Source organism: Aotus nancymaae, unplaced genomic scaffold (assembly GCF_030222135.1).
Source record: "Aotus nancymaae isolate 86718 unplaced genomic scaffold, 86718_ANA_hifiasm-v0.15.2.pri h1tg000008l, whole genome shotgun sequence".
In the NCBI taxonomy this organism is placed as follows: Eukaryota; Metazoa; Chordata; class Mammalia; order Primates; family Aotidae; genus Aotus; species Aotus nancymaae.
Genome location: NW_026988419.1, coordinates 18,626,970 through 18,654,105, shown reverse-complemented (window position 1 = coordinate 18,654,105; position 27,136 = coordinate 18,626,970). Strand labels below are relative to the sequence as shown.

At 37.1% G+C, this 27,136-nt stretch overlaps 1 protein-coding gene across 1 annotated transcript in view; it reads right to left on the bottom strand.

Annotated features, from left to right (window-relative positions):
- Positions 1-27,136, bottom strand: part of ABCA12 (ATP binding cassette subfamily A member 12) — a 210,021-nt gene that overhangs the window by 29,702 nt on the left and 153,183 nt on the right. The window contains exons 25-39 of the mRNA XM_064372813.1: positions 26,171-26,240; positions 25,948-26,082; positions 23,957-24,103; positions 22,854-23,040; positions 19,898-20,116; positions 18,509-18,705; positions 16,869-17,029; positions 15,230-15,466; positions 14,736-14,886; positions 12,230-12,482; positions 11,226-11,312; positions 10,052-10,145; positions 5,887-6,014; positions 3,877-3,964; positions 1,991-2,096 (exon numbers count right to left, since the gene is read on the bottom strand). Coding sequence (XP_064228883.1) covers positions 1,991-2,096; positions 3,877-3,964; positions 5,887-6,014; positions 10,052-10,145; positions 11,226-11,312; positions 12,230-12,482; positions 14,736-14,886; positions 15,230-15,466; positions 16,869-17,029; positions 18,509-18,705; positions 19,898-20,116; positions 22,854-23,040; positions 23,957-24,103; positions 25,948-26,082; positions 26,171-26,240 — 2,260 coding nt within the window. The remainder of the gene's footprint in view (positions 1-1,990; positions 2,097-3,876; positions 3,965-5,886; positions 6,015-10,051; positions 10,146-11,225; positions 11,313-12,229; positions 12,483-14,735; positions 14,887-15,229; positions 15,467-16,868; positions 17,030-18,508; positions 18,706-19,897; positions 20,117-22,853; positions 23,041-23,956; positions 24,104-25,947; positions 26,083-26,170; positions 26,241-27,136) is intronic.

Here is a 27,136-nt window from a genome sequence, read left to right as displayed (position 1 = left end):
GGATGAAAGACTTATAAAAATCCTAGAAGAAAATCTAGGCAATGTCATTTAGGACATAGGCACAAGCAAAAATTTCATGACGAAAATGCCAAAAACAAAGCAACTGCAACAAAAGCAAAAAATGACAAATGGGATCTAGTTAAACTAAAGAGCTTCTGCACAGGAAAGGAAACTATCATCAGAGTGAACAGGCAGCCTACAGAACGGGAGAAAAAATGTGCAGTCTATCCATCTGACAAAGATCTAATATCCAGAGTCTATAAAGAACTTAAACAAATTTATTGGGAAAAAAAAACATTAAAAAGTGGGCAAAGGACATGAACACACACTTCTAAAATGAAGACATACATGCAGCTAACAAATCTATGAAAAAAAGCTCAATGGGACTCATCTTTAGAGAAATGTAAATCAAAACCACAGTGAGAAACCATCTTAAAATAGTCAGAATGGCTATTAGTAAAAAGTCAAAAACAATAGGTGCTAGTGTGGTTGTGGAGAAAAAGGAGCACTTTGACAGTGTTGGTGGGAATGTAAATTAGTTCAACCATTGAGGAAGATGGTGTGGTGATTCCTCAAAGATCTAGAAGCAGAAATCTCATTTCACTCAGCAATCTTATTACTACGTGTATACCCAAAGGAATATAAATCATTTTGTTATAAGGATACAGGCACACACGGCTGGGTGCGGTGGCTCACGCCTGTAATCCCAGCACTTTGGGAGCCGAGGCAGGTGGATCATGAGGTCAGGAGTTTGAGACCAGCCTGGCCAAAATAGTGAAACCCCATCTCTACTAAAAATACAAAAAATTAGCCGTGTGTGGTGGTGGGCGCCTGTAATCCCAGCCATTTGGGAGGCTGAGACAGGGAAATTGCTTGAACCTGGGAGGTGAAGGTTGCAGTGAGCCCAGATCATGCCATTGCACTCCAGCCAGGGCAACAGTGTGAGATTCTATCTCAAAAAAAAAAAAAAAGGATACATGCACACATATGTTCATTGCAGCACTATTCACAATAGCAAAGACATGGAATCAACCTAAATGTCCATCAATGATTGATAGGCTGGATAAAGAAAATGTGGTACATGTACACCATGGAACACTATGCAGCACTATTCACAATAGCAAAGACATGGAATCAACCTAAATGTCCATCAATGATAGACTGGATAAAGAAAATGTGGTACATGTATACCATGGAACACTATGCAGCCATAAAAAGGAACAAGATCATGTCCTTTGCAGGGAGATGGATGGAGCCGGAAGCCATTATCCTCAGCAAACTAATATAGGAACAGAAAACCAAATGCCACATGTTCTCACTTATAATTGGGAGCTGAATGATGAGATCACATGGACACATGGTGGAGAACACCACACACTGAGGCCTGTCAGAGGGCAGGGGATGGAAGGAGGGAGAGCATCAGGAAGAATAGCTAATGGATGCTGGGTTTAACACCTAGGTTAATCTGGGTTGTTCTGTGCAGAAAACCTCCATGGCACATGTTTACCTATGTAACAAACCTGTACATCTGGCACATGTACCCCTGAACTTAAAAGTTGAATAAAAATAATAAAATTAAAAAGTAACCACTAACCTAAGTCAAAAAAAAAAGAAATAAAAGTATTGTCATCATATTTAGATTTGTGAACAATATTTATAAACATTGTTTTAAAAATCGTTTAGCCTATAGACAAGCACATTGTTTAAAAATATTTTTCTGTGAGCTGTAACTACTTGGTTGACAGCATACATGCACTGAAGTCAGCATTATTATCCTGATTTGATAAATGAGAAAACTAAATTAACCTGACGGGGATTATCCAGAATGTTCCATCTGGCGGTAGTTACTACTTCGAAACTCCTTTTAAAGACCTGTGATTTAGATACCACAAAATACCTGCCACTGTGAGGAAACAGGATAAAAAGTGCATTTTTATATAGAGAGTAACAAAAGTTACAATACAAGATACTTTTGTGTTAGTAACTTTACCATGTCGGGCAGCATCATATTTTGACATGTTAACTCGCAGGAGGAAATTATTCAGGCTGTTGAGGTAAGCTGGAAGGGAGTGATAACCTTCTGGATCATACCATACCTATTAAATTCCAAAAGAAGGCAAGATCAATATTGCATTCAAATAAATTAGGCTGTCTTAACATCTGACAGGCTACCTTATTTATATTTAAAAGCATCAATTTTCCAATAATTTATTTTATCTTGGAAGATTATCCACTATTCTTTAGAGTGTTGACCATAGGCCTCTAAATCTCCAATTCAGAAGCAGGCAGAAATTGGGAAGACAGTTGTTCTGTGGATAACACTAAGTTATTAGTTATTCAGGATCTCTTCTAGGCAAAGCTTGAAAGAAACTGGAGAAATCATTATCTACATCCCTGTGGCAGATCCATGGGATCCTGAGACTAGAACTAAGGTATTCTGGCTGTCAATAATGGTAATAAAAACTAATGGAATAGACCAAGCTGGAGAAAGAAATAAAATACCCTTACAAGCATTGTGTCCTTAGCAACAAGATTGAAAACCTTGAAATTCCTCCACTAATTTTTGATTCCTAATTATAACCTACAAGACAGGGCACAATTTTACCTTCTGCGTCAAAAACAGAGAGATTTAATATGCTAGTGAACCTCAAATTCAAGTAACCCAATTAATAATTCAAAATGGCAAAGTTGATTTGGAGAGAAATGATTTCATATTAGAAATTCCCATGTTTATTCAAGAATATTTACTCTGTGTGTGGAGAGAGGAAGGAGAGGAAGAAAAGGAAGGCAGTGAAGTCCCCAGGATCACTATTTACTTTCTACATGATTTACTGTAAAAATCAGCTAAAATACGTTCAGTAATATCTATCACACAGGGATGTTGTGAGGAGAAAATTAGGTAGTTTATGTAAAAGATGATACTAGTGGTTGGCACATAATAGTCACTAAATGGACATTAGTTTCCCCACTTCCCCAAAGACTGTATATGTCTCTTACTATCGAATGAGAAATATGTGAAGACAATTTTAAGTCCCTAAAACTGCCATTGATCATATGGGTAAGAATATGTGTCTGATCCCGTGACTCTAGCTCATTTTAGGTATAATCAAAAAGGAAAAATAAGTGAGCAGAATTATTTATCTCCATCAAATTCGGTTAAGTTTCCAGGTTCTTTAAGAAGCAAGGCTAAACATAAACATTTTCATTCTCTAAATAGTTATGACAGCTATATAAAGAAAAGTGCATGTCATAAATGTGTAGTGTTACCAAAAAAAAAAAAAAACATTCTGAAGGAATTCTTATTTCTCAACCTGTGTGATCCCTTAAAGCATCATACAGAATTGCCAGCCTCCAGAACACCTTTTCCCTGACCCTCCACATCCTTCCAAATCACAATACCCTCCCTTTCCCGTAAACAATATGGTTGAGTTTTGCCTACAAACTCTGAAAGCTTACAGTAAATGTAATCATAGTTAATGTATTCCTTTTTGTCTTTTCTTTTCCTTATTAATCATCTCTGGGAGACTTAATTTGCTTGTTATATGGAGCTGAGTTCTTTCATTTACATTGTTGAAAGTTTTATTGAATGAATACAAAACAATTTATTTCTATATTCTGTATGTGGGCATTTTGGGTTGTATTTTTGGCTACTATGAGAAATACTACTATGTATACACATTTGTACATGTGCCCTGGTGCTAATATATACATGTTTTCCCAGGGTATACACACAGAATTGGAACCACTGTGCTATGGGTTATGCTCAATGTCAAATCCATTGTACCCATATTTTGTTTTCACTTCATGAAAATGCTTGAACATACCAATTTCACCTTCTCATTTGTATGATATTCTAGAAGAAAGATCAAAATTTACCTTGGCAAGTGTTCTATTGGCAGGGACTCCTGTTATATCAAAACGAAGGTCTGTCGTCAAAGGCAGCCCAAAACTCCAACCTCCATATCTACAGAGAGTAATAAAAATGTATCTTCGGTTTAGTGGAGAAAATCTTAAATAGCTCTAAAATACTTAACGAGGAGCTCAACTATCCTTTTCTATTAGGAACACATTTACAGTGTAAAATGAACACTGCCTGACAAACATTTTACATTTTTATCAATTCCCTTTATCATATTTCAGTCTCAAATGCACATTATAACTAGAGGCAATAAGTCCTTCTAAACAATTGCATATGTGTAGTAGTCATTCTCAAAATGAGTGACATATAACTTAATCAATCTCTCAATCTTAACTGACCCATGTGCCATCTCAAATGTCTTAATATTTTAGTACTCAAATATTCCTTTTAGGTAATTAATACTGAAGTGATATAATATCAGTTCATATCTTTTTTCAAATGGCTCAATTTCTTCTAAATAACAAATTTGCCCCTATTTTGTCCCCAGGTATTATACATTTTTTTCTTCCTGGATATTTGAGGGCGAGTTAGGTCTATTTAACTTTTTGTCAATTCATGGTATAAAAATGAAAACTTGATTTTTAAAATCCAAGTAGTAATTTTAAGAATAGATATTTAAGGCCGGGCCAGGTGGCTCACACCTGTAATCTTAGCATTTTGGGAGGCCAAGGTGGGTGGATCACCTGAGGTTAGGAGTTCAAGACCAGCCTGGCCATCATGGTGAAACCCCATCTTTAAAAAAAAAAAAAAGAAAAGAAAAAAAGAATAGATATTTAACTGTCTACCAAATTAAGGTCAGATTAAATAAATAATGGTATAGTCACACTGGAATAATCTCGTGACTGTCATCCTAAATGTAGTACTATAGAGTTGTATGTTTTTGACATGCAAATAACATCATAGTATGTCATTCTTTTTTTTAAAAGGCAGATTTTAAGACTTTATAATAAAACCCATTTTGTTGAAAATATTTATATGTATATCTGTGACAAGAAAACTTCTGGAAGGATATACACCAAAATATCAATAGTGCTTATATCTGTGTGGAGAAATAATATTCTTTTTCTTCTTTTTGCTTATCTGTAGCTTCTAATTATTTTTTACAATGAATGTTAATCCTGTATGTATACGGAGAAACAAAGGAGGGAAGAGATGGAGGAAAGAAGAAAATGGGAGCAATTGAAGGCCTACCAACTTTGTGTCCATGATAAATGCTTAGGTGGCTTAGGTGCAAGCCCATTTCCTTGCTACACATGAACAACTGTTTTGTCCATATGCAGATATCACACTCTAAGTTTTGAGATCTTCATATTGGAACTAAAGTCAATTGTCATCAAAAGTCATGCCTTAAACCTCTCCAAGTTGGTATAAGCCAGTCAATAACTTCTCTTTGGCTTCAAGGAAAAAAAAATAAGTACAAATTTAACAGTATATTTTTGAGGCCAAAAATAACCAATGGTTTTCAGTTTGCGCAAATAAATCTTAATTTAGAGTCATTACTTACCTTTCAGTATATAAGGCTGTTTAAATAAAACTGAGAATTTGTCCAGGCATGGTGGCTTATGCTGTAATCCCAGCACTTTAGGAGACCAAAGCCGGTGGATCACCTGAGATCAGGAGTTCGAGACCAGTCTGACCAACATGGTGAAACCACCGTCTCTACTAAAAATACAAAATTAGCCAGGCGTGGTGGCACATGCCTGTAATCCCAGCTACTCAGGAGGCTGAGGCAGGAGAATCGCTTGAACGTGGGAGGCGGAGGTTGCAGTGAGCTGAGATTGCTCCATTGCACTCCAGCCTGGGCAACAAGAGCGAAACTCTGTCTCATAAATAAATAAATAAACAAACAAACAGAGACTTTAACTATGTAAAAGGTAAACAACAGAAATTTGTAACTATTGTCTCTAGAAGGCAGCTACCATTAAAATTAGAAAGCACTTAAGTATGTTATAAACAGAGTATTTTACCTTTTTTGGACAAACTTGTTTGCAGTTGTTATAAGATAATTTTCCACTCGGTGCCCAGTGAGGTTATAAATTACTTGGGATGAGTAAGTTCTTCTGTGAGGCGGGGAATAGTTAAATTTAGGGCATTCCTGGAAAATAAAGTTAAAAATAAAATTTTTTTCTAGCCAATGTTGTGCCAGTTAAGTAGACAATGTCAAGGAGCTTCAGTCTCATATTTGTCTATTACTGCAACTGGTAGAGTGTGATAAGACTGTCCTTTGACTCTAAAGAGCTTTGAAAAAGAAGTCATCTTGCCTATGCTAAGAAATTAGAACAAATAGTTATTATTCATGTAGAGCAAATCCATATGTTTAGGACTCACTTGAAGGCCCAAAAGAACACAAGTTAATAAATATGTGATATTTCCTTCACTGTGCTGAGACTTAATATGTTTGGACAATAATGTTAAACATTGAGGTGACAAAATTTCCCCAATAATTCTCAGAAAAGAAAAAAGTGCCACAAATTGAAAATGTAATACTTTTCAAGGATCAATAGCAGTGGATGAAAAGTTTATGATACATTAGTTTTAGTTATGTAACCTAAGAGTCAGAGCTTAGTTATATGTATTAGTTATTATTAGTTATATGTATTATTTATACATATATAAATAGCATAAATGTGTTATCTTGTGTCTGGCTCTTTTCACTCGTGTGTATATATATTCATAATATACATTTATATCACATATATTACATAATAATATAAATGTATATATTATAAATATTATATATAATATATACATTTATACTATATATATATAAATAGTATAAATGTGTTATCTTGTGTCTGACTCTTCATTCATTATGAATATGTTAGTTAATATATATGTATATATGTGTATATATGTATTAGTATATACGGTAGTTTTATATATATAAACTTTTAGTTTGGAATTATTTTAGATTTACAGAAAAGCCACAAAGCCAGTGGAGAGTTCCTGTATATCCCTGGTTACTTTCCCCTGTGGGTACTTAAGATTACCAAGTACATTTGTTTAGAGCTTAGTTTAACCATTTATATTTATGCTTGTAACTTTCTGCACTTCCTGACAACTTAATTTTCAGTGTAGTGTCTCATGCTTCATTGCAGTGAAGTTTAGTTTGGGAAAAGTCTAGCACTTTTTCATATATACCACCTGTATATTTCAAGAACATCAGGTTCCAGGTTGCTCTGAAAAATCAGTGCTGTATTTTACCTTATATCAATCAAGTTATATCAACATGAAGCTCACATTCCAGAATGACATTGCTTTCACAAATAATTAAAAGAAGATGCTCTTATGTATTCAGTGCAATTTTTAAATTATACTATACATAGAGAAATGCACATATTATGCCTGATGAATTTTGACAAACTGACACACCTGTGTAACCAGTCACCAACAACCGAGTCAACATACAGAACAGGACCAATACCCCAGAAGTCCCTCATCACACTCCCTTCAACTCACTGTGACTCCCTAAGTAACAGACACAGATTAGTTTTGCCTATTTTTATATTTTATATTAATGGAATAGTATAAATGTGTTATCTTGTGTCTGGCTCTTTTCACTCATTATTACAATTATGAGAACCTTCCAAAATGTTTTGTATAATTGTAGATCAGTCATTCTCATTTTGTTTATATACTACTGTGGAAATATATTACATTTGACTTTACCTATTCTGTTAGTGGGCATTATTCACATTTCTGATGGGTATATAGTAGAATTGCCGGTCCCACAGATATGCAAATTTTTAGCATTAGGATATATTGCCAAGTAGTTTTTAAAAAGTGTTTGCACCAAAATAAATTCCCAGAGCAGAGTTTGAGAGTTCTGGCTGCTGCATCTTTTTGTTAACACTTAGAATTTTTCCTCTTCTTCATTTTAGCCATTTTGGTGAGTGGGAAGTGGTATTGCTTTGTGGCTTAAATTTGTATTGCTCCGATGACTACCTTTTAATATATTTATTGGCCATTTGGATATGTCCTTTGTACAGTCTTTCATGTTTGGTGCGAATTGTTGTCTTATTTCTCTTTTTCTCATCAATTTACAGTTCTTTATACACACATTCTGGATATGAGTCCTTTGTTGTATATTGTGAATACTGTTCTCCACTCTGTGGATTTCCTTAATCTTTTGATGTATATGCAGTGTATTTTTTTCTCTCTCAAAAAACTTAGTACTTTGACCATATTGTGTGTCTGATGTACAGAGCATCCATTATGCAAATGACCTCATTGTTATTAAATAGTTGGAAATAGATTTGGGGATGTTAATTAAGTGATAAAATTAGTTGGAAAAAAATTGAGGATCTACTGGATTTTCCATTTATTTTAATTTATTTATTTTGAGACAGGGGGTCTCTCTGTGTCACTCAGGCTGGAGTGCTGTGGTGCAGTCACAGCACTCAAGCCTGAGTTGAGTGCTGACCTCAAGCCATCCTCCCACTTTAGCCCCACCAAATGGCTGGGACTACAGGTGCACACCACTACACCCAGCTAATTTTTTTAAGTTTTTGTAGAGATGAGGTCTCACTATGTTGCCCAACTGGTCTCGAACTCCTGGGCTCAAGCAGTCCTCCCACCTCCCAAAGTACTGGGATTATAGGCATGAGCCACTGCACCTGGCCTAGATTTTCTAGATTAATAAAAATTATGCAGATTTCAATTTTAAATATTAAGTTAGGTAACTTTTACTGTGAACTAAAGAAACACATAAAAAACTTCTGAAGTTAGCTAAATTAGATAAGGGATTTTAAAACTTTTAATACTGGGTTAAGACTAATTTTTTTTTTCACCCAGGCTGGAGTGCAGTGGTACAGCCTTGACCTCCCAAGGCTCAAGCCATCCTCTCACCTCAGCCTCCTGAGTAGTTGCGACCACAGATGCATGCCACCATGCCCAGCTAATTTTATTTTACTTTCTGATTTTTCGGTAGAGATGGGGTTTCACCATGTTGCCCAGGCTGGTCTCAGACTCCTGAGCTCAAGAATTGCACCTGACTTTGCCTCTCAATGTGCTGGGATTACAGGCTTGAGTCAGCACACCTGGCCAAGACTAACTTTTTTTTTTTTTTTTTTTTTTGAGACTGAGTCTTACTTTGTCACCAGACTGGAGTGCAGTAGCACGATCTTGGCTCCCTGCAACATCTGCCTCCCGAGTTCAAGCAATTCTCCTGCCTCAGCCTCCTGAGTAGCTGGGACTACAGGCATGCACCACCACGCCCAGCTAATTTTTGTATTTTTAGTAGAGATAGGGTTTCACCATATCAGGCATTATGGTCTGGATCTCTTGACCTCGTGATCCACCTGCCTCGGCCTCCCAAAGAATTCCAAAAGATTCTTATTGGGTCCCAACTCTTATTATTAGTAACTATTTTGCATAAGAACACCAAAATGGGTGACATTCACTGAAGATATTTTCATTATAAAATATTATACCAAGACCATTGAGTGTACAACCAAACGTCACTCTGAAAAAATGATTGCAAGAAATTTAGTTGGCAACATAATAACTATTAGAAACTAAAGTGGCCTTTTTTCTTCAACAATCTTGAACTTCTCTAGTGAATCTAGTTCTCTTAAAAGTGTGGTGAACTGATAGGCTTAGAAAACTAAGGTCTGTATCTATAGAATAAAGACAGAGTAAGTGATGAATAATTTTTTTCTGTTTTGTGTTTTTTTTTCCAGGAAATGACTTCTTCCTGAAGCCTAGAGGTGTTACTTAGAGACTTACGGAGTTCTGTTCTACACTTACACATTACTGACTTCCCAGCTGACCACTACAGTGGCAGTCTTGCTATATTTCAAATATGACAGTTATGGTCACATTTTTTTTCATGTGAAACATAGAGCTTTCTAGTTAGCTCTAAATTGAGACCAAAAATTCATTTTCAGCTGGTTTCCACAAAGACCATCATAGAATTACCTACCTTTGGAAATCTGTACTGAGATGGATTTAAAACAGTGAGCTGATGTTCAAAGTCAGTATTTTTTGAGCTGCCCAGATCCGTATTTCTGAGCTACTAGCTTCCATAAAATGAACTTAACACTGATTCTTTGATAACCTAGATAGATCTTTCAAGCTTTGATATTTATTCCCGTATTTTTCCCATTTCACTGAAACTGAATTTCTTCTTACCTGGACATTTTCTGAGCAGGAGCAAACACCAAAATTAGTGATAGGTTCTCCACTGGTGTTCCATTTTTCCAAACTGTCTTTCTTCAAACACCGTCTGCAAGTTAAAATGATACTGCTGCGAGGTGTGTATGTATATGTGTTCTCATGTGTACATATGAGCATATAAACAAGTATTTGGCATTAAGTTCATGTGTGTAGTCATAGATACACATATTTACTGATTTGTTTTACTGATTTTTCATCACTTCAATGTACATTGCTCTACCATTTCCAAATGATTTGACACTTTGTGGTGGGGGATGAGGGAAAGCATTTGTTGATTACACAGTATTGAGGCCAGTGCTTATTGAATTGTCTTACTGTGTCAGGATGGAGCTTTTACTCTCCTTTATTCTCTTTGCTCTTTTCATCTTCTCTTCTGACAGGAAGATGATACTTTAGCGTAATAATACACCAAGGTCAAGTTTACATGACTTATGTATTAATACTATCTTAGAAGTTTAAATAAGCAACACTGTATAGTGCAAACGAGAACTGGAGTCTCAGCTAAATAAGTATCTTAGTCTCTGTGAGCCTCAGTTCTTTGTCTGCAAAATGAGATTAATAGTCCACAAGGTTGTGATTATTAAATGAAAATGTGGGGCCGGGCGTGGTGGCTCACACCTGTAATCCCAGCACTTTGGGAGGCCGAGGCGGGTGGATCACGAGGACAAGAGATCGAGACCATCCTGGTCAACAAGGTGAAACCCCGTCTCTACTAAAAATACAAAAATTAGCTGGGAATGGTGGCACATGCCTGTAATCCCAGCTACTCAGGAAGCTGAGGCAGAAGAATTGCCTGAACCCAGGAGGCGGAGTTTGCGGTGAGCCAAGATCGCGCCATTGCACTCCAGCCTGGGTAACAAGAGTGAAACTCTGTCTCGAAAAAAAAAAGAAAAAAGAAAATGTGTATACTAGAGAGTTGTACAAATCATAAGACAGCTAATATTTATTGGTATAGCATAAGATAACTAAGAAATAAACTAAAGGAGATAGATAAAATCTGTTAAACAGGGTTTTCTATCAGGGTACAGTTTTCTTCCAGGCAAATAACAGACACACACACCCACATACACATGCATACACTCAAACTGGAATGTTGAAAACAAAAAATAGATGAGCAAGAACCACTTACAGATCACTGATGTTCAGACACATGTTGTCAACTCCAGGGAAGTCCCACATTGCTGAGACAAGTGCTTCTGTGCTTGGGTGATAATTCCTGCAATATTAAAGGATAGAAACAAATACATGATTTATTCTACTAGTCTCCTATATTAAAACCATGCTTGAAGAAATGAAATGTGCTGTATATAGAATGGTTTTCTTTTTCTTTTTTGAGATAGAGTCTCGCTCTGTTGCCCAGCTTGGAGCGCAGTGGTGCGATCATGGCTCATTGCAACCTCAGCTTCCCGGGTTCAAGCAATGCTTGTACCTCAGAGACCCAAATTGCTCATATTACAGTTGAGCGCCACCAGGCCTGGCTAATTTTTGTATTTGTAGTACATTAGATGGGGTTTTGCCATGTTGGCAGGCTGGTCTCAAACTCCCAAGCTCAAGTGACCTGCCTGCCTCAGCCTCCCAAACTGCTAAGATTACAGGCGTGAGCCACTGCGCTCTGCTTAGGACTGTTTTCTTAATCTAAGAAATCTAAAAAAGACACAGTCTCAGGAAAAGAAAGGCATCTCAGTAAATTACACATATCTCTATTTGGCTGTCTTCTTATTCTCCTAACTGTCACATGCATCAGTGATCACCTGTTGTACCTATAACATTATATTATACGGGATTCTAGCATCACTATTTAATATTTGTGAGACCAATAAAAAGTTAATTGCTGTATGTTACAACAGATTGGGCAGCCATACCTAACCTGCCTTTCTTAATTAAAGTTTAGTCATTAAAAATAAATATCTCCTATAACTTTAGTTTTAGATGAATGCAAAAACTCTGAAAAAACTATTTGTTGGCAATAGAAGTAACATATTGCAGTCATTCAAACTGTTAATTCCTTTAGTAGAATCAGGTACCATGGCTTCTAAGTACTTTATTCTCCAGCATCCCATGACATTCATTCAGGTATAACCATGCTCATAGAAACACTTTGGAAACATTTTTAGTTAACAGAAAGAAACTTACGCATAGAAGGCTGTCTGTTCAGAGGTGCCATAAAGAGAGGGGGAGATCTGAATCTCTGGGTAACTGTTGCTGGAATTTCTCAGTGTCCCAAGGCCCATGGCAGTGGTCACAAAGACGATGGGGAGGATAACCTGAGCAATGAAGCCTTTCCAGTTCCTGCGGGTGTGATGGAACCTCTTGATGAGTATAGCCATGATCTTCTTCAGCAACAGTCCACAGCCATCCAGCCTCTCTCCTCTTGTCAGGATTTTGTCTGGTTAAGAAAAAGAGATTGGATATGGTTCTGGGAAATCCTGATATGCAATAAAGTAATTTCAGAAACTATAGCTAGATGGTATAGTACCGTGTGGTGGGAAAAGCTTTTAAAGATTTGGATTTGAGGTTTAGCAATTTCATTTCTCAGCCTTAGCCCTGGACCTTCCATTGGGAAAACTGAGAACTATGATATCCATCTCATATAGAACTGTGTGTAAAGTGATTTGAAAATTCTAATTCACTATACGCAAAATATTATTAGTCATATGCATAGTAATATTACATGTCAAAATTAGATAACTAGAATTTCATAAATGAATATTGTCCTCAAACCCTAAAGTCTCAATGCAGATTCAGTATATATTACTAATACTAAATAGATAGTTTCTATGAAGATATTAAATCCATGTGAGACAAATACAGACTCAAACACCACCCTAATCCAACAATTTGTTACTATTGTAATGTAGTGACTGTGAGTCTAATTGACTTTGAGGTCCAATTAATTCACACTAAGAGTAGGAAAAGGGAAATCCTCTCTTCCAGAGTACAACTCTAGTTCAACCACTTATTTATGGCATTCTCTTTAGAAATTTGGAATGATTATATGACCTTTCAAAACTCCATGTTTGCCACTAGAGTTATTTAAAAAAAAAGAACTCACTAGAAAAAATTATCTACCCTTTCCATAGTTTGAAATGCTTTTCTGGTGCTGAGAAAAATTCCATGGCAGAGCAGCTACAGAGGCCATAAGCCACTGCTTCCTCAATAGAGCTCTATGGCTAATAATTTCAGTGGCTCCCTTTAAAAATAGGTTCAAATATAGCATTCTCTCCTAAAGCCTGCCACCCCGCACGCCTTCATAGGTGATAAGATGATGGTATTCGTCAACTCTGTGTATATTTTAAATTTTCCATCAGAAATTATGCAGCACAAAAATCATGATCTTCATTTAGCTGATAAGAAAAAAATACAAAGCTGCTTAATTTAAAATGAATTCCAATTAAACAGAGTGAACAAGTTTAAATGCAAACTCATATCTCTGCAAAAGGGAATTGTAGAAGGAGCTGAATATTTTCAGTTAATTAGTATGCTTTTCTGTTTCTTGAGAAATTACATGTGGATGACTTACAGGTGTATCAAATGCAATAAATGTGCTTTCTAAAAGATAACGTCAATGAAGGGAGCATTTGGACTGAAGAATAGTTTCAAATTATAAGACACATGCAGAGGCACATACTTAGCCTTTGCTTCCTGAAGCAGATGACCACTTTCTAATCAAAGTCCTCAATGCCATGGAGGCCACAATTATATTCCCCAAAAGAAAAGAAATGAGGAATATGGCAGAGGACAAATTATCCTCCAGTTCCAGAATTATACAAACATCAGAGATTATCTTTCTGAGTTTGAGAGCCAGGCAAATGTTTAATTAAAAGTTCTGTTACTAGAGATTTTTTGCCAATTTGAGCAAAACTGTTGAAATGACTACTCCTTGATTTATATATCATTTTACTATATGCTTAAGTAAATGGTGTTTCTAGAGGTATAAATTAACTTTCAGAAAGAGAAGGGACAATAAAAGTTATTTTCAGAAGAGCCCAATCCCTCAAAGTCATGTCAAGCAACATGATTTTAAAGCATATCCTATGTTAAGGATTGGGGGAGGAACTCTATTATTATAGACTCTTAGCCATCAAGTCCAAATTAATTAACTCAGAAACTTTACCCAAAACCAGTTTCTCAGCACCTGAATGACTCACAGTCAGGTAGGTTAAATATGTCTTCCATTGAGGTACCATAAAGAATGGCGACTTCTTTTATTTTTTTAAGTTTTTTTTTTTTTTATGACTATTGTCTCTACTTCAACATGCTAATAACAAAGAGTGAACCACCTTACAAGGTAATCTTGTTCACTGTTAGCCCCAGTTACAAGAAGAATTTTAACTTGTTGAGCATGAATTGAAATTAGAGAGGTTACATCTTGAAAACAATTTCTGGTGGGTAGGTGGAATACTCATCACCACGCTATCAAGGGAGTTCTTTCACATTCTTCAAAGTACTTTTGAAATAGAGAATTCGATTTGGTTTAATGAATATTTTATATCTGAAAAAAGGAGGCTTACATTTCTTTAGTGTTTTTTGAATTTAGAATGAAACTTCAGAGTTGAAATTTTTAAAAATCAAAGTCTGTGATTTTTCTCATTTATGTCATCTATTGGAATTAAACAAAATATTCACGTTAGATTCATACCATCTCTGTCTGTGAAACTGCTGCTGCTCACAGATAAATCATCAGGAGTTGAGATGCCATTGGCATTGGAATTCCCAATTTTCTTTTGTGTTAAGTGCTCAAGACTCATAGCACTATTTTTTTGTGACTCTTTGGTCAAGTTCAGAAAGACCTAGAAAGAGAAGCCAAACTATTTCATTAACATGAAAAGTGCATGTCTTTTCTCATTTCTAAGCTTACCTTTGAATTTGAATTTTTGTCACATTTATTGAGACAAATTTTTCCCATCTGACTTCAAGTGAATATTTCTGTATGTAAAAATTACATGCTTTCTAATTGGGGCAACATTTTATTCTCAGTCTTACATAAGAATAATGTTGAAAAAATGTTAAACTTTTCTAATTTTGTGAAATATTTATTTTAAAATATATATTTTTAGAAAAATGGCACATATTTATTCTAAGGGAACAGCAAGTTATATCAGCTTGAAGAAAAAAAGAAGTGTTGAGGTATACCTCCTCCACGGTGGTATCTGAAATGCCATAGCACCCGATGTTGAGGTCACCCATGCCGTTGTCGAGTGCCCGTAGGAGTGACAGATAGGCGCCTGAGACTTTGGTGCTGAATGGAGGAAGCACATAAACAAGCTCTCCCCCAATATCCTCCTTGAGGTAGGCTTCTGGGAGATGTGATTGGATCATTGCTGTCACGGCCATGGTGTCACATGTTGCATTTGCATTTAAATTTGGACTCTAAGGGAGAAAAATAGGAATTAAAACACTCTCTTTTCTTTATACCATAGTGCCCCAGGGCCCTAGTCAGAGGATGGGGTGATGAGCTTTTTTAGGCCACTCCACACCTGAGTCGGATCATCTGTCACTGCTCTAGAGCCCCCTATGCCACTTGGGTTTCCATTCTATTGGCCCCATTCTCCCATGCCACCCTGTCCCTTCTCTAACCCCTCTCATGTACTCTACTCTAGCAACGACAGTCTCTTTGCTGTTGCTAAAGGGCTTTGGGTTCTGGTACATCCCCTCCTCAGGATTCTTGCAACTGGTGTTCCTATGCCCCCAGAGAGCGATATGTGCCATTCTCTCACCGCCTCCAACTCTCAGTTCAACTGTCACTTTCTCAAACAACCTCTTCTCTTATTTCCCTACTTTAAAACTGCTCCACTCAGCATTCCCTGCTTCATTTCGATCCATAGCATAGAAATAAATATACTAAGTGATTTACTCACTGCTAATATACTAAATAATTTACTTATTGATTGTATCATCTGAATTCCTCACACTCCATCAGAATATAAACTCTAAAATGCCAGAGATTTTCATATCATCCATTCACTGGTGTGTCACCAGTGCCGGGGACAGTGCTTGGGTATTATAAGGCAGAATGCACCTAATACATAAATTTCTTAATGAATTAATGAGTATAACAATTAATAGTATAACTATTAAGAGTATAACATTTTCTCATATTTTGTAAATCACATGAGGAGGATTAGATAGAAAATAAATGGAGGCAGTCGAAACCTTCCTGATAGCATATACATCTTACACAGTATTTTTAAATCATATGTTCTGTTAGGTGGTACAGGGATCTTTAGTGAGCATTTTTGTTCTCCAAAAGATGTAAAGGCACCGTTGACCTGTGTAAGTTACAGTCCCTGCACTGCCACTTGAGGAGTACTAATCAGAAAGTGAACCCATGACTTCATATTCTCTTTATTTGCTTTTGATAAAGCAGAAAATTGAATTTTTGGCTTTCTAGGTTAAAATGTTAGGAGAACTAAAAGGCTGATTCTCCATCAGTAACCTTAAGATGTCAATCATTTTTTACCCAGCACGGTTGTTCTCAATGTGCCATCCCCAGACCAGCAACATCAGCATCACCTGGGAACTGTATAGAAATATAGTACATTCTGGACCCCCATCCCAGACCTATGGGATCAGACTCTCCTGGGGTGGGGCCAGAACTCTGGGTTTTAGCCAAGACCCCCAGGATTCTGATGCTCACTCCAATTTGAGAAGCACTAAGCTAGCAATACTAATGAATTTTAGCAATGAATGAAGTTGGAGAGACTCTACTTCTATTTCACATAAACGTTAATTTATGACTCCATAATGAGGTATATTTTCCTCCCATTCCCACCTTCTTCTTGGTGAGTGTGAGGTGATACCCATCACCAAAGGCTTCCTTCAGGTAGAATGGGGACCCACAGCACCGAAGCCCACCCTGCTCCAGGAAGGCGATGCGGTCACTCAGCACTTCAGCCTCGTCCAAGTGATGTGTCGATAGAATGATTGTTCTGGCTTGAAAATACAGACAAGAGCAACAGAGAATGAAACATGAAAGTACAGTTCCCAGATACACAGAGTTGGCTAGAGTAAGTCCCGTGACATCTGAGAAGACTCACATTTTATGAGCTAACTAAAAAACTGAATGACCTCAAAGAGGTTCCAAAATGATGAAAGAAAAAATCAGGGCCAGGCTGGGCGACTCACGCCTGTAATTCCAGCACTTTGTGAGGTTAAGGCAGGCGGATCACTTGAGGTCAGGAGTTTGAAACCAGCCTGGCCAATATGGTAAAACCTATCTAAAATTAGCTGGGCATGGTGGCATGTACCTGTAATCCTATCTACTCAGGAGGCCGAGGCAAGAGAATCTCTTGCACCTGAGAGGCAGAGGTTACAGTGAGCTGAGATCATGCCACTGCACTCCAGCCTGGGTGACAGATGAGAGTCCATCCCAAAAAGAAAAAAAGAAAAAATTTAGAAGGGTGTTCTTAAATATTTGGAGGCAATTTTCAGACAAATTAACAGCAAATAAGCCTTTATTATGCTGAATGACTACATGTTCATCATTTGTCATGTGGGCATTGGCAATTCTTCACAGTCTATTAGAATTTTGTTCCCGTCGGTTCATTTTGCATTGCTTCTCTCTCTCTCTCTCTTCCCCTTTCTTCATTACGAAAAAGCAATAATTTAACTTTTTGAATATTCCTCTCTGATGATTCCACTCCACTCTGATTACTCCATTGCTTTACATCCTGTTAGCACTTATTTAGTCTGTTTTCAGTTTATTTTCATTTGTGTATGTTTGGTATCTCTAATTAGATTCTTAGCTCCTCTAAGCAAACTTTGAAACTTCTATTGGATTTGCATGCTTTCAAAAAGGCCAGTTAAATGCTCAGCTCACAGCAGGCACTGCATAGATATTAACCAATTGACCCAGAAAGTTATCTGGGAGAAAATTTTTTGGAAAAGAAAGAGCCAATCTTAGATTTTAAAAGATATCATACCCAATAAATATGTACAAGCATTATGTATCTATAAAAATAAATGTTAAATTTTTTAAAAATATATCATAAACAGAAAAGTCATCAACTTGCTTTCTGTTGATATTGTTTTCTTTTTTTTGAGACAGTGTTTCACTCTGTCATCCAGGCTGGAGTGCAGTGACTTGATCATAGCTCACTGTAACATTTACCTCCTGGGTTCAAGCGATTCTCCAACCTCAGCCTCCTGAGTAGCTGGGGCTACACGTGCCAGCCATCACAGCCAGCTTTATTATTATTATTATTACTGTTATTGTTATTATTTGTAGAGACAGGTCTCACTATGTTGCCTAGGATGGTCTCAAACTCCTGGGCTCAAGCAATCCTCCTGTCTTGGCCACCCAAAATGCTGGGATTACAGGCGTGAGCCACTATGCCCAGCCTGCTTGCTTTGTATATGCCAGAGGGCAGAAGTATGACTGTTGGGTGGACAAGTTCTGAGAAGTACTCATACCAGTTTTGTTCTTGGATATAACATCCCATATACTTCGGCGAGAACATGGGTCAACTCCAGTAGATGGTTCATCCAAAATTACTACCCTTGATCCACCAATGAGAGCTATGGATATAGATAACTTCCTCTTCATTCCTCCTGACAGCGTTCCAACTCTCTTATGACGATGACTGTATAGTCCAGTATCTTTCAAAGTCCTTAAAAAATAATGTATGACAGTTATTTTTTTACAGATAAACTGTTTGAGTACTGGAAACATACAATAACCCTAATTGATATGTATTTACTAAGTGACTATTACATGCTCAGTAAGGTACAATAAACTCTTGAGGATTCATAATACAGTTTTCTATTATTCATCACCTGGTTGGAGGTACAAAATTAATACTCATTAAAAAAGCACAAAGGAATATATAATTGATTCATTTGACAAATATCTAGAGAGTGCCTGCCTGTTTTGTGCCAGGCTATGTTTTATGTACTTGGGAAAAGCAGTGAACAGATAAAATTTCTACTCATAAGGGGATTATGTTCTAGTAAGTGTGTGTATTGGGAGGGATATAGGGAAATCCAGTCAATAATAAATATATTCTCAAGTGGTGATGATAGTGCAATAAAAAAAAAGCAGAGAACGTAAGACAAGGAATGGCTGGGACATGCTCTTTTAGGCATCTATTTTATATATGGCAGTCATCTCAGAAAAAGTGACATTTCAGCAGAGACCAGGAAAGTGGTCATTTGACGAAGAATAAGTCAAATGGCCATCTGAGGAGGGTGCTGTAAGTAGAGGGAAGAGAAAATAAAAAGCTCTGGGGCTGGTGCAGGCCAAGGATAGTCAAGTGTGTAGCTAGACAAGTGTGCCTAGAGTAGAGTTAATGTGGAGGCGGGTGGAAGGACATGACATCAGAAGTGAGAATAGAGGCAAGTCATGTAGGACTGCGTAAGTCTTAATAAGGATGTTATTGAGTATTATACTAAGCATGGAAGGAAGCCACTGGAGGATTTAAATCCAGGAGTGACATAGTCTGATCTGCAATTGAAAAAGATCACCCTGGCTGCTCTTCAAAGAACAGATTTCACAAGAGATGAGTGAAATCCAAGAATCCACTTAGGAGGCTTGGACCAGTGTGTAGTAGCCACGGGGATTAGAAGCAAAGGATTTGGAGCAATACGGGAGCCTGAATTGAAGAGAGTTAAACAGTTTCAGTGTAATAACTGGCGGGTAAATGACCTTAAATGTTTGCAATAATAAAGAAGCAGAAAAACTAAAAAGTAATTATTTTGTGAGAAAACATTTCCTATTGGTATCCTTACTCAAGCTTTACCAACCAAGCTATGGGTCTTTGAGAGGAGTTAGCAACTTATGTTCTCACTCCTGTCTTAACTTGCCTTTTTACTTCCTCGTGGAGCTGCTTTCTAGTCCACTGAGGAACTTTGATGGAACCATATAGGAGAAGGTGTTCCTTAGTAGTGAGGTAACTGAACAAGACGTCATGCTGCATACAGACTCCCATGTTCTTCCGTACCGTGTGTAGGTCTGTTTTGATATCTTTTCCATACACAAAAATAGTGCCTGCTGAGGCCCCAAACAGCCCGGTTAACATGGAACTGGAAATGAAGAAATGATGAATTAGGTATAAACCAAGCATTGAAGCTAGATATTAGGACTAAATAGATCTCAGTTGTTAGCTTAAAAATAAAATACAGCGTATCTTCTCAGACAACGGCAAACTATGAAATAAAATGATATTTAATGGGAATAAGAAATAAAAATTACTTTTAAGTTTTTAATAATTCAGAGTATTACATAAATACTACACGATGATGATGGTAATGGTGGTGGTGCTGGTGGTAACAATGACAAAAACAACTGGGCTTTTAAATACCAAGTACATTCTGTCTCCTTGAGCAAACTCATGTACTTTCCTGACGTTCTTTAGTATCTACAGGTTGGCATGTCTCCAATTTACATCTGTAGCCCAGACCTTATTATTCAGCCCCAGGATTGCTTTATATATCTAACAGACAATACCACTTCTCTGTGAGATTTCTTACAGGGTCCTTCAACTCAGTATGTTTAAAACTGAGCTCATGATCTTTACCCTAAAAGCCATACCCTCATTGATCTTACCTCTTTCACCATGTGATAAATTCATAGACTGGTTGCACAAGACTGGAATCCGCAAGTCATTTTTGCACTCTCCTCCTATCTTCATCTCCTAACTACATGCCCATGTCACCGTTTTCACAGCTATCTTCATGGGATCATCACCATCGCCACCTGCCTAACCCATCACTCTAAGCTCCTAACTTTCCTTCCCACATGCTCTTTGGTCATCTCCAGTCCTTTTCTCTACACTGTGATGAGAATGTTCTTACCTAGATAATTCCTCATCATCTTTCAGATAGTTAGTAAACTGGGCAATTATTTAATACCCATCTCCTCCACTATGATGTAAGCTCCATGAGATCAGGGAAAGGTCATGTTTTCTTAGCACTTTGTCTCAGTAACCTAATCAGTGCCTTGCAATGCAGACTTGTGGATTAAATTATGAATGGAATATGCAGTTTTTCTATATGAACACTGAAATATAAATAACATACTTTATATTAAAGGCTTATATTTAATACAATAAAATGGGGGCATTCTCAGCTAAAATTATAGCCTCTTCAAGAGCCTTGTCTGTTTCTTTTCTTCATTAGCCTCTTATTGCCTATTAAAAACATGAATGGAGCTGGGGGCCGTTATCAATTAAATTAACACAGGAACAGAAAACCAAATACTGTATGTTCTCACTTATAAATGGGGACTAAATGATGAGAACAGACAGATACATAGAGGGGAACACCACACACTGGGGCCTTTCAGAGGGTGGAGGGTGGGAGGATGGAGAGGATCAGGAAAAATAAGTAATGGGTACTAGGCTTAATACCTGGGTGATGAAATAATCTGTAAAATAAACCTCCATGACACAAATTTACCTGTGTAACAAATCTGCACTTGTACCCACTTTTTAAAAGTTAAAAAAAAAAATCTGGCCTTTCTGGCATTGTATTCTCCCTAGAAAGCAACTCTGACTTTAAACAGGTCATACAAATAGGAGAGGCTGTATGCTCACTCATTTCATGACCTTCCTCTCTCCCCTTTTATTTACAAAAGAAAAAAAAATAATCCCAGTGGTTTGGCAGTCACTGAGCTGATTCGTGATGATACTAAGTAGGATATGCAGCAACTGATCCTTTTCTCAAAAAGGGGCTAGAGCACCAACAGCATCTTAGAGCTGACTCAGCAACTAGTGAATGTGGAGCACTGGAGGCAAATCACATAAAAAATAATTCAAAAGAATGTCACTTTAAAAACAGTTGAATCTCTTCTCCATTCTGACACAGGAAAATGCTACATAGGTGAGGAGTGAGAAAGAACAGCTTATGTTCCACTCCTGGCCTTTTTGATTTCTGTCTGATAGCTGATGTTTCTTTTGTTTCTTTATGAGTCAAGGCAAAGATTTCCTTTGAAGAAGCAGCTGTGTTTATATCAGGATATGCAACTTCATACTTATATACGCACCAGGCTAGAAATGCAAATAAATGAAACAGATTGGGTGTATGAAGCAGTGCTGCTTGGTAGAGACCAGGGAGGAACCAGAAAGCAGATACTCCCTTTAAGAGATCAGTTACTGGCCCAGTGCAGTGGCCCATGCCTGTAATCCCTGCACTTTGGGAGGTCGAGGCCAGTGAATCACCTGAGGTCTGGACTTAGAGACCAGCCTGGCCAACATGATGAAACCCCATCTCTACTAAAAATATAAAAACAAAAATTAGCTGGGTGTGGTGGCATGTGCCTGTAATCCCAGCTACTCAAGAGGCTGAGGCAGGAGAATCACTTGAACCCAGGAGGCGGAGGTCGCAGTGAGCCAAGATCTTGCCACTGCACTCCAGCCTGGGCAACAAAAGCAAAACTCCATCCCAAAAGAGAGAGAGAGAGAGAGAGAGAGAGAGAGAGAGAGAGAGAGAGAAATCAGTTACTAATGAGCCCCAACCAATAGTCTCTACCTAAGAATATGAACTCAATGTTGCAGAATTTCCTGTTATCTAAGAGATGCCAAGAATATTTATTTTTATTAGAAACTTCGTATTTTACAAAATTGGCACTGAATTAAAAAATTTAAAAAGTTTTAGAACCTTTGATTTTGACTCCATTCTATAGCATACAAGTTGAACCATCTTTCTCCATCTGGGAAATGTAATAACTTTAGTTTTTACAAAAATAGGTCAGTTTTTTTTTAAACCTGTATTTTTTTAATAATATGCTTCCATGGCAATAAGTGTCGAAAAGTTAACATACATGGTAGTAGTTTTCCCAGCTCCGTTGGGCCCCAGCAATGAAGTAATATGCCCTTCATAAAAGTTCAGATTGAGGTTATCAACAGCAACTTTTGAGCCATAGATCTTTGTGACCCCATGCAGGGCAACCCCAACCGTGAGATCTTTAGGTTCAGGCTCGATGTTGGAGGAAACCATGTATTCAGGACCTGGAGAGAAGTCAAGGGAAGAGTTATAAGCTTACAAGTAAGGTAATGCAGCTAGAGTTAGACTTTATCTTTATTAAAAATTGAAGACTATAAAAATACAACCCTCTAAGTAAAAAAAAAAAATCCAGAAGTAAATGATTTATTACAGTCTTCAGCCTCCTCACTTGGTTACAGAATGAATACGAGTGCAGAACCAAGGTTTATTTCACCATTCTTTGTTGACAAAGCAGTTCCAGAATATGATACTATAATTATGAATTCTCCTTTATTCAACAGATATCAAATAGTCAAAAGATAAGCCTAAGGCTTGGTCCTCTGATTGGGCAGGATACCAATTTATAGAATAAATGCCTATAAGTTGTGATTTTACAGTGATAAAACTGGTTTAGATCTGTGGTTTATAGAATCTGGTTCATTAATAACTATCTACATCTTCTTCAGGGATCACAAAAGGACCACTTCTGTGGCCCATATTCACTTTATGAAGATGACACGACTCACCCTTTGGGAAGACATACGCTTTGAACTACTTTTCCAGTATTTGTGATGGGTTAGGCTAAATTACTCATACTCATTACTTGGTTACTCCTTATGACTGGTGACAGATGGCTGGAGTTAGGGGTGCAGACTGTGGCCAAGGAACAAAATTTTTATCTGTGTGAATCTAACTGGACTACAAAGGGATCTGCGATCTTGGCCTAATTAGCACCATATGCTAACCAACTGAGCTAATGAGCCCAGAAAAATCCACAATTTAATCCCCATAAGGGCCCAAACACACATGTGTAGACATATTCATCCATGACTAAAAGGATGATAATCTTGCCATTTAGAAAAAAATAATTAAAACTACTAGTCATGTAATTTCATATCATTTCTCTCATCACAGTGCACGCTGTTGACTGACTTGTCTTACTGGCAGATGGGTTGGTGTTCTGCATCATGATGTTAGTGAACATGAGGCCATTGCTCTTCTCAGGCTTCACCTCTGCACACCCAAATCGCTCCTTCCAATAGGAAGGAAGGATTGGAAAATACCAGGGAGCTGCCATACCATATGTTCCTGTAATAAAAATGTATCAGGAAAAGTGATTTTTAGTTGACTGTTAGCATTAAGCATCAGAAACGAAACAGTAGATCCTATGTATGGTTTAGGAATTAGTTTTATTTTTTGACACCAAATAAAACTAAAAGGTGGTCTCAGTTTCCAAAGTAAAAAAAGATGGCTTTTTTTCTTGATAGTTTTTAAGCAGCTTCATTTACATTTACTGAAACTCATCTAAGTGTACATTTATTATTATAATGGAAAAAAACACTATTTATCTAGGAAATAAATGTCTACAAGTTGTGATTTTACTTTGATAAGACTAGTTCAGATCTGTGGTTCTGGGCTGGGTTTTCAGTCGAGAAAAAGCCACAATTTAATCTCCATACGGGTCCAAACAGACGTGTAGACATATTCATCCATGACTAAAAGGATGATAATTTTGCCATTTAGAAAAACATAATTAAAACTTTTAGTCATGCAATTTTATATCATTTCTCTCATAACAATGCATGCTGTTGACCTACTTGTCTTACTATTGTAAGTGTACAGTTAGATAAGTTTTAGTAAATGTATAAAGTTGTGCAATTCAGTATTAGAACATTTCTATAACTCAAAAAAATGTGCCTCATGCCCATTTGTAGATAATCCCTGCTCCCACTCCACATCCCAGGCAATCACTGATCTGCCTTCTGTCTCTATCTATTTGCCTTTCACAAAGATCTTACGTAACTGAAATCATATTCTTTTATTCATTTACAACATCAAAAAATGTATAAATATAAGTCGGGCTAAATGGAAAACTATCTAAGCATGTTAGAAAGGATGACTGCTTGAGACCTAGAAGGGGGAACCCAACTTGTCTTCTTCCTTTAGAATCTGGTAAATTCTCCTTAGAATTAGGAGACTTGGTTTTTCCCTTATAATTTTTCACATTCCTATGTAGAGAGACTGGATTGATTTGACACTATTCTAAGCTTCTTAATTCACTCCATCTCTTACAGGAATATCTGAGAGGAAATTTAGCAGTATATTATCTCATCCTGAACAATTTTTGTTAGCTTTGAGATTTGAGTATTTCTTTTTGGAGGTTATATATGACAAATAAGATTTTTTTTTTTAATTAAAAAAATTATGCCAGGCGCGGTGGCTCACGCCTGTAATCCCAGCACTTTGGGAGGCCGAGGCGGGTGGATCACGAGGTCAAGAGATCGAGACCATCCTGGTCAACATGGTGAAACCCCATCTCTACTAAAAATACAAAAAATTAGCTGGGCATGGTGGCGCGTGCCTGTAATCCCAGCTACTCAGGAGGCTGAGGCAGGAGAATTGCCTGAACCCAGGAGGCGGAGGTTGTGGTGAGCTGAGATCGCGCCATTGCACTCCAGCCTGGGTAACAAGAGCGAAACTCCGTCTCAATAAAAAAATAAATAAATAAAAAATTAAAGGCTAGGCATGGTGGCTCATGCCTGTAATCCCAGCACTTTGGGAGGCCAAGCTGAGCAGATCACTTGAGGTCAGGAGCTCGAGACTAGCCTGGTCAACATGGTGAAAACCCAGTCTCTACTAAAAATAAAAAAATTAGCTGGGTGTAGTGGCACGTGCCTACTCGGGAGGCTGAGGCAGAAGAATTGCTTGAACCCAGGAGGCGGAGGTTGCAGTGAGCTGAGATCATGCCACTGCACTCCAGCCTGTGCAACAGAGGGAGACTCTGTCTCAGAAAGAAAAAAAAAAAAAGGTGTGTATATATATATATTTTTTAATTTAGTTTTTTGCAAATAAAATATTAGAACATATTATTAGTTGATTTATATTGAAGTCAACCAATAAAAAGCATTTATCTGTAGGAAGCACATTCATACCTGGGAAGACATTCCTGACATACCAAGCAATAAGGAAATAAATGCAAGAGTCAGCTAGGATTAGACAGCACAGCCAGCCAAATGAGGTGGTGTCATCCTGAACCGGGGAGCTGTACATATTTTCCCACTGAAGACCTGAAAAATGAACACAAGTGTTTATTCTTCTGTGACACATAGCACAGTTGTGAAAAATAAAACCCAGTTTTAAAGAAAGGGGACCTACCAATGCCCTGTTCTTCATATCGTGCAATGTACTGGCTTGCATAGCTGAATGCTGTTGGGGACAGCAGGCTCTGTGAAGAAAAGAAACAGCAATGATTGTTCTTATAGATTTCATGTGTTTCACCCAGAGGGATCATAAAATACTTAAAACTTTGGACATTTGTATAGATAAAATTGATGCTTACTCTCTAAGCATATTGAAAAATACAGCGGTCCCTTACCAAGCATGCTGCAACTCTGAAGGTAGAGTAGTGGGAACAGCAGAAAACAAAAACAGGAAAATTACAACTTGGAAACCACTTGCTAAAAATTCAAAATGTACATTTGAACTTACTAAATGTTTAGCCAGTAATAAAATAGGTAATTATGGAGTATTCAGTATTAAGACAAAAATTAACTGAAAACATTAGGGCCCAGAGGTGTTTTCACTCCATACATTTATTTCAAGTAATAGAAGTATTAAGAATAAAAATATACTAAAATATCAGTTGATTGAATACTGATAATTGCAACAAATTAGAAATTTAAATATTGTTTAAACCCAAAGTTGTCAATGCTATTCATTACTTTTTATTTTCATAAATAGCAAAGTTTTAATGTGATGAAATTTCATTCTGCTTTCTAAATTTCAGTCAGTAATCTTAATGCTTTAATTAAAATTCTTAAATTAATTTAGTGCTTCTGAATTGAAAAGGCAGAAAAGAATTTAAGGTTGATTGTATGCTGTTGGTGCATTTGTCTTTGCAGCTTTAAGATATATTATATGTCATGAGAACCATGAGAATTATTCACACATGAGAATAATTTCAATACTAGAGGCTTTCAGATGTTTCAGGAATTGGACCAGAGAGAAGTTAGAATTCTCGAAGACTTCTAAAACATGATGAATTATATTTTAACTGTTCTTTCTTTAGGAACTATTTCTTAACAGTATCACATATCATGGCTTTGTAAGCTCTTAATTGTC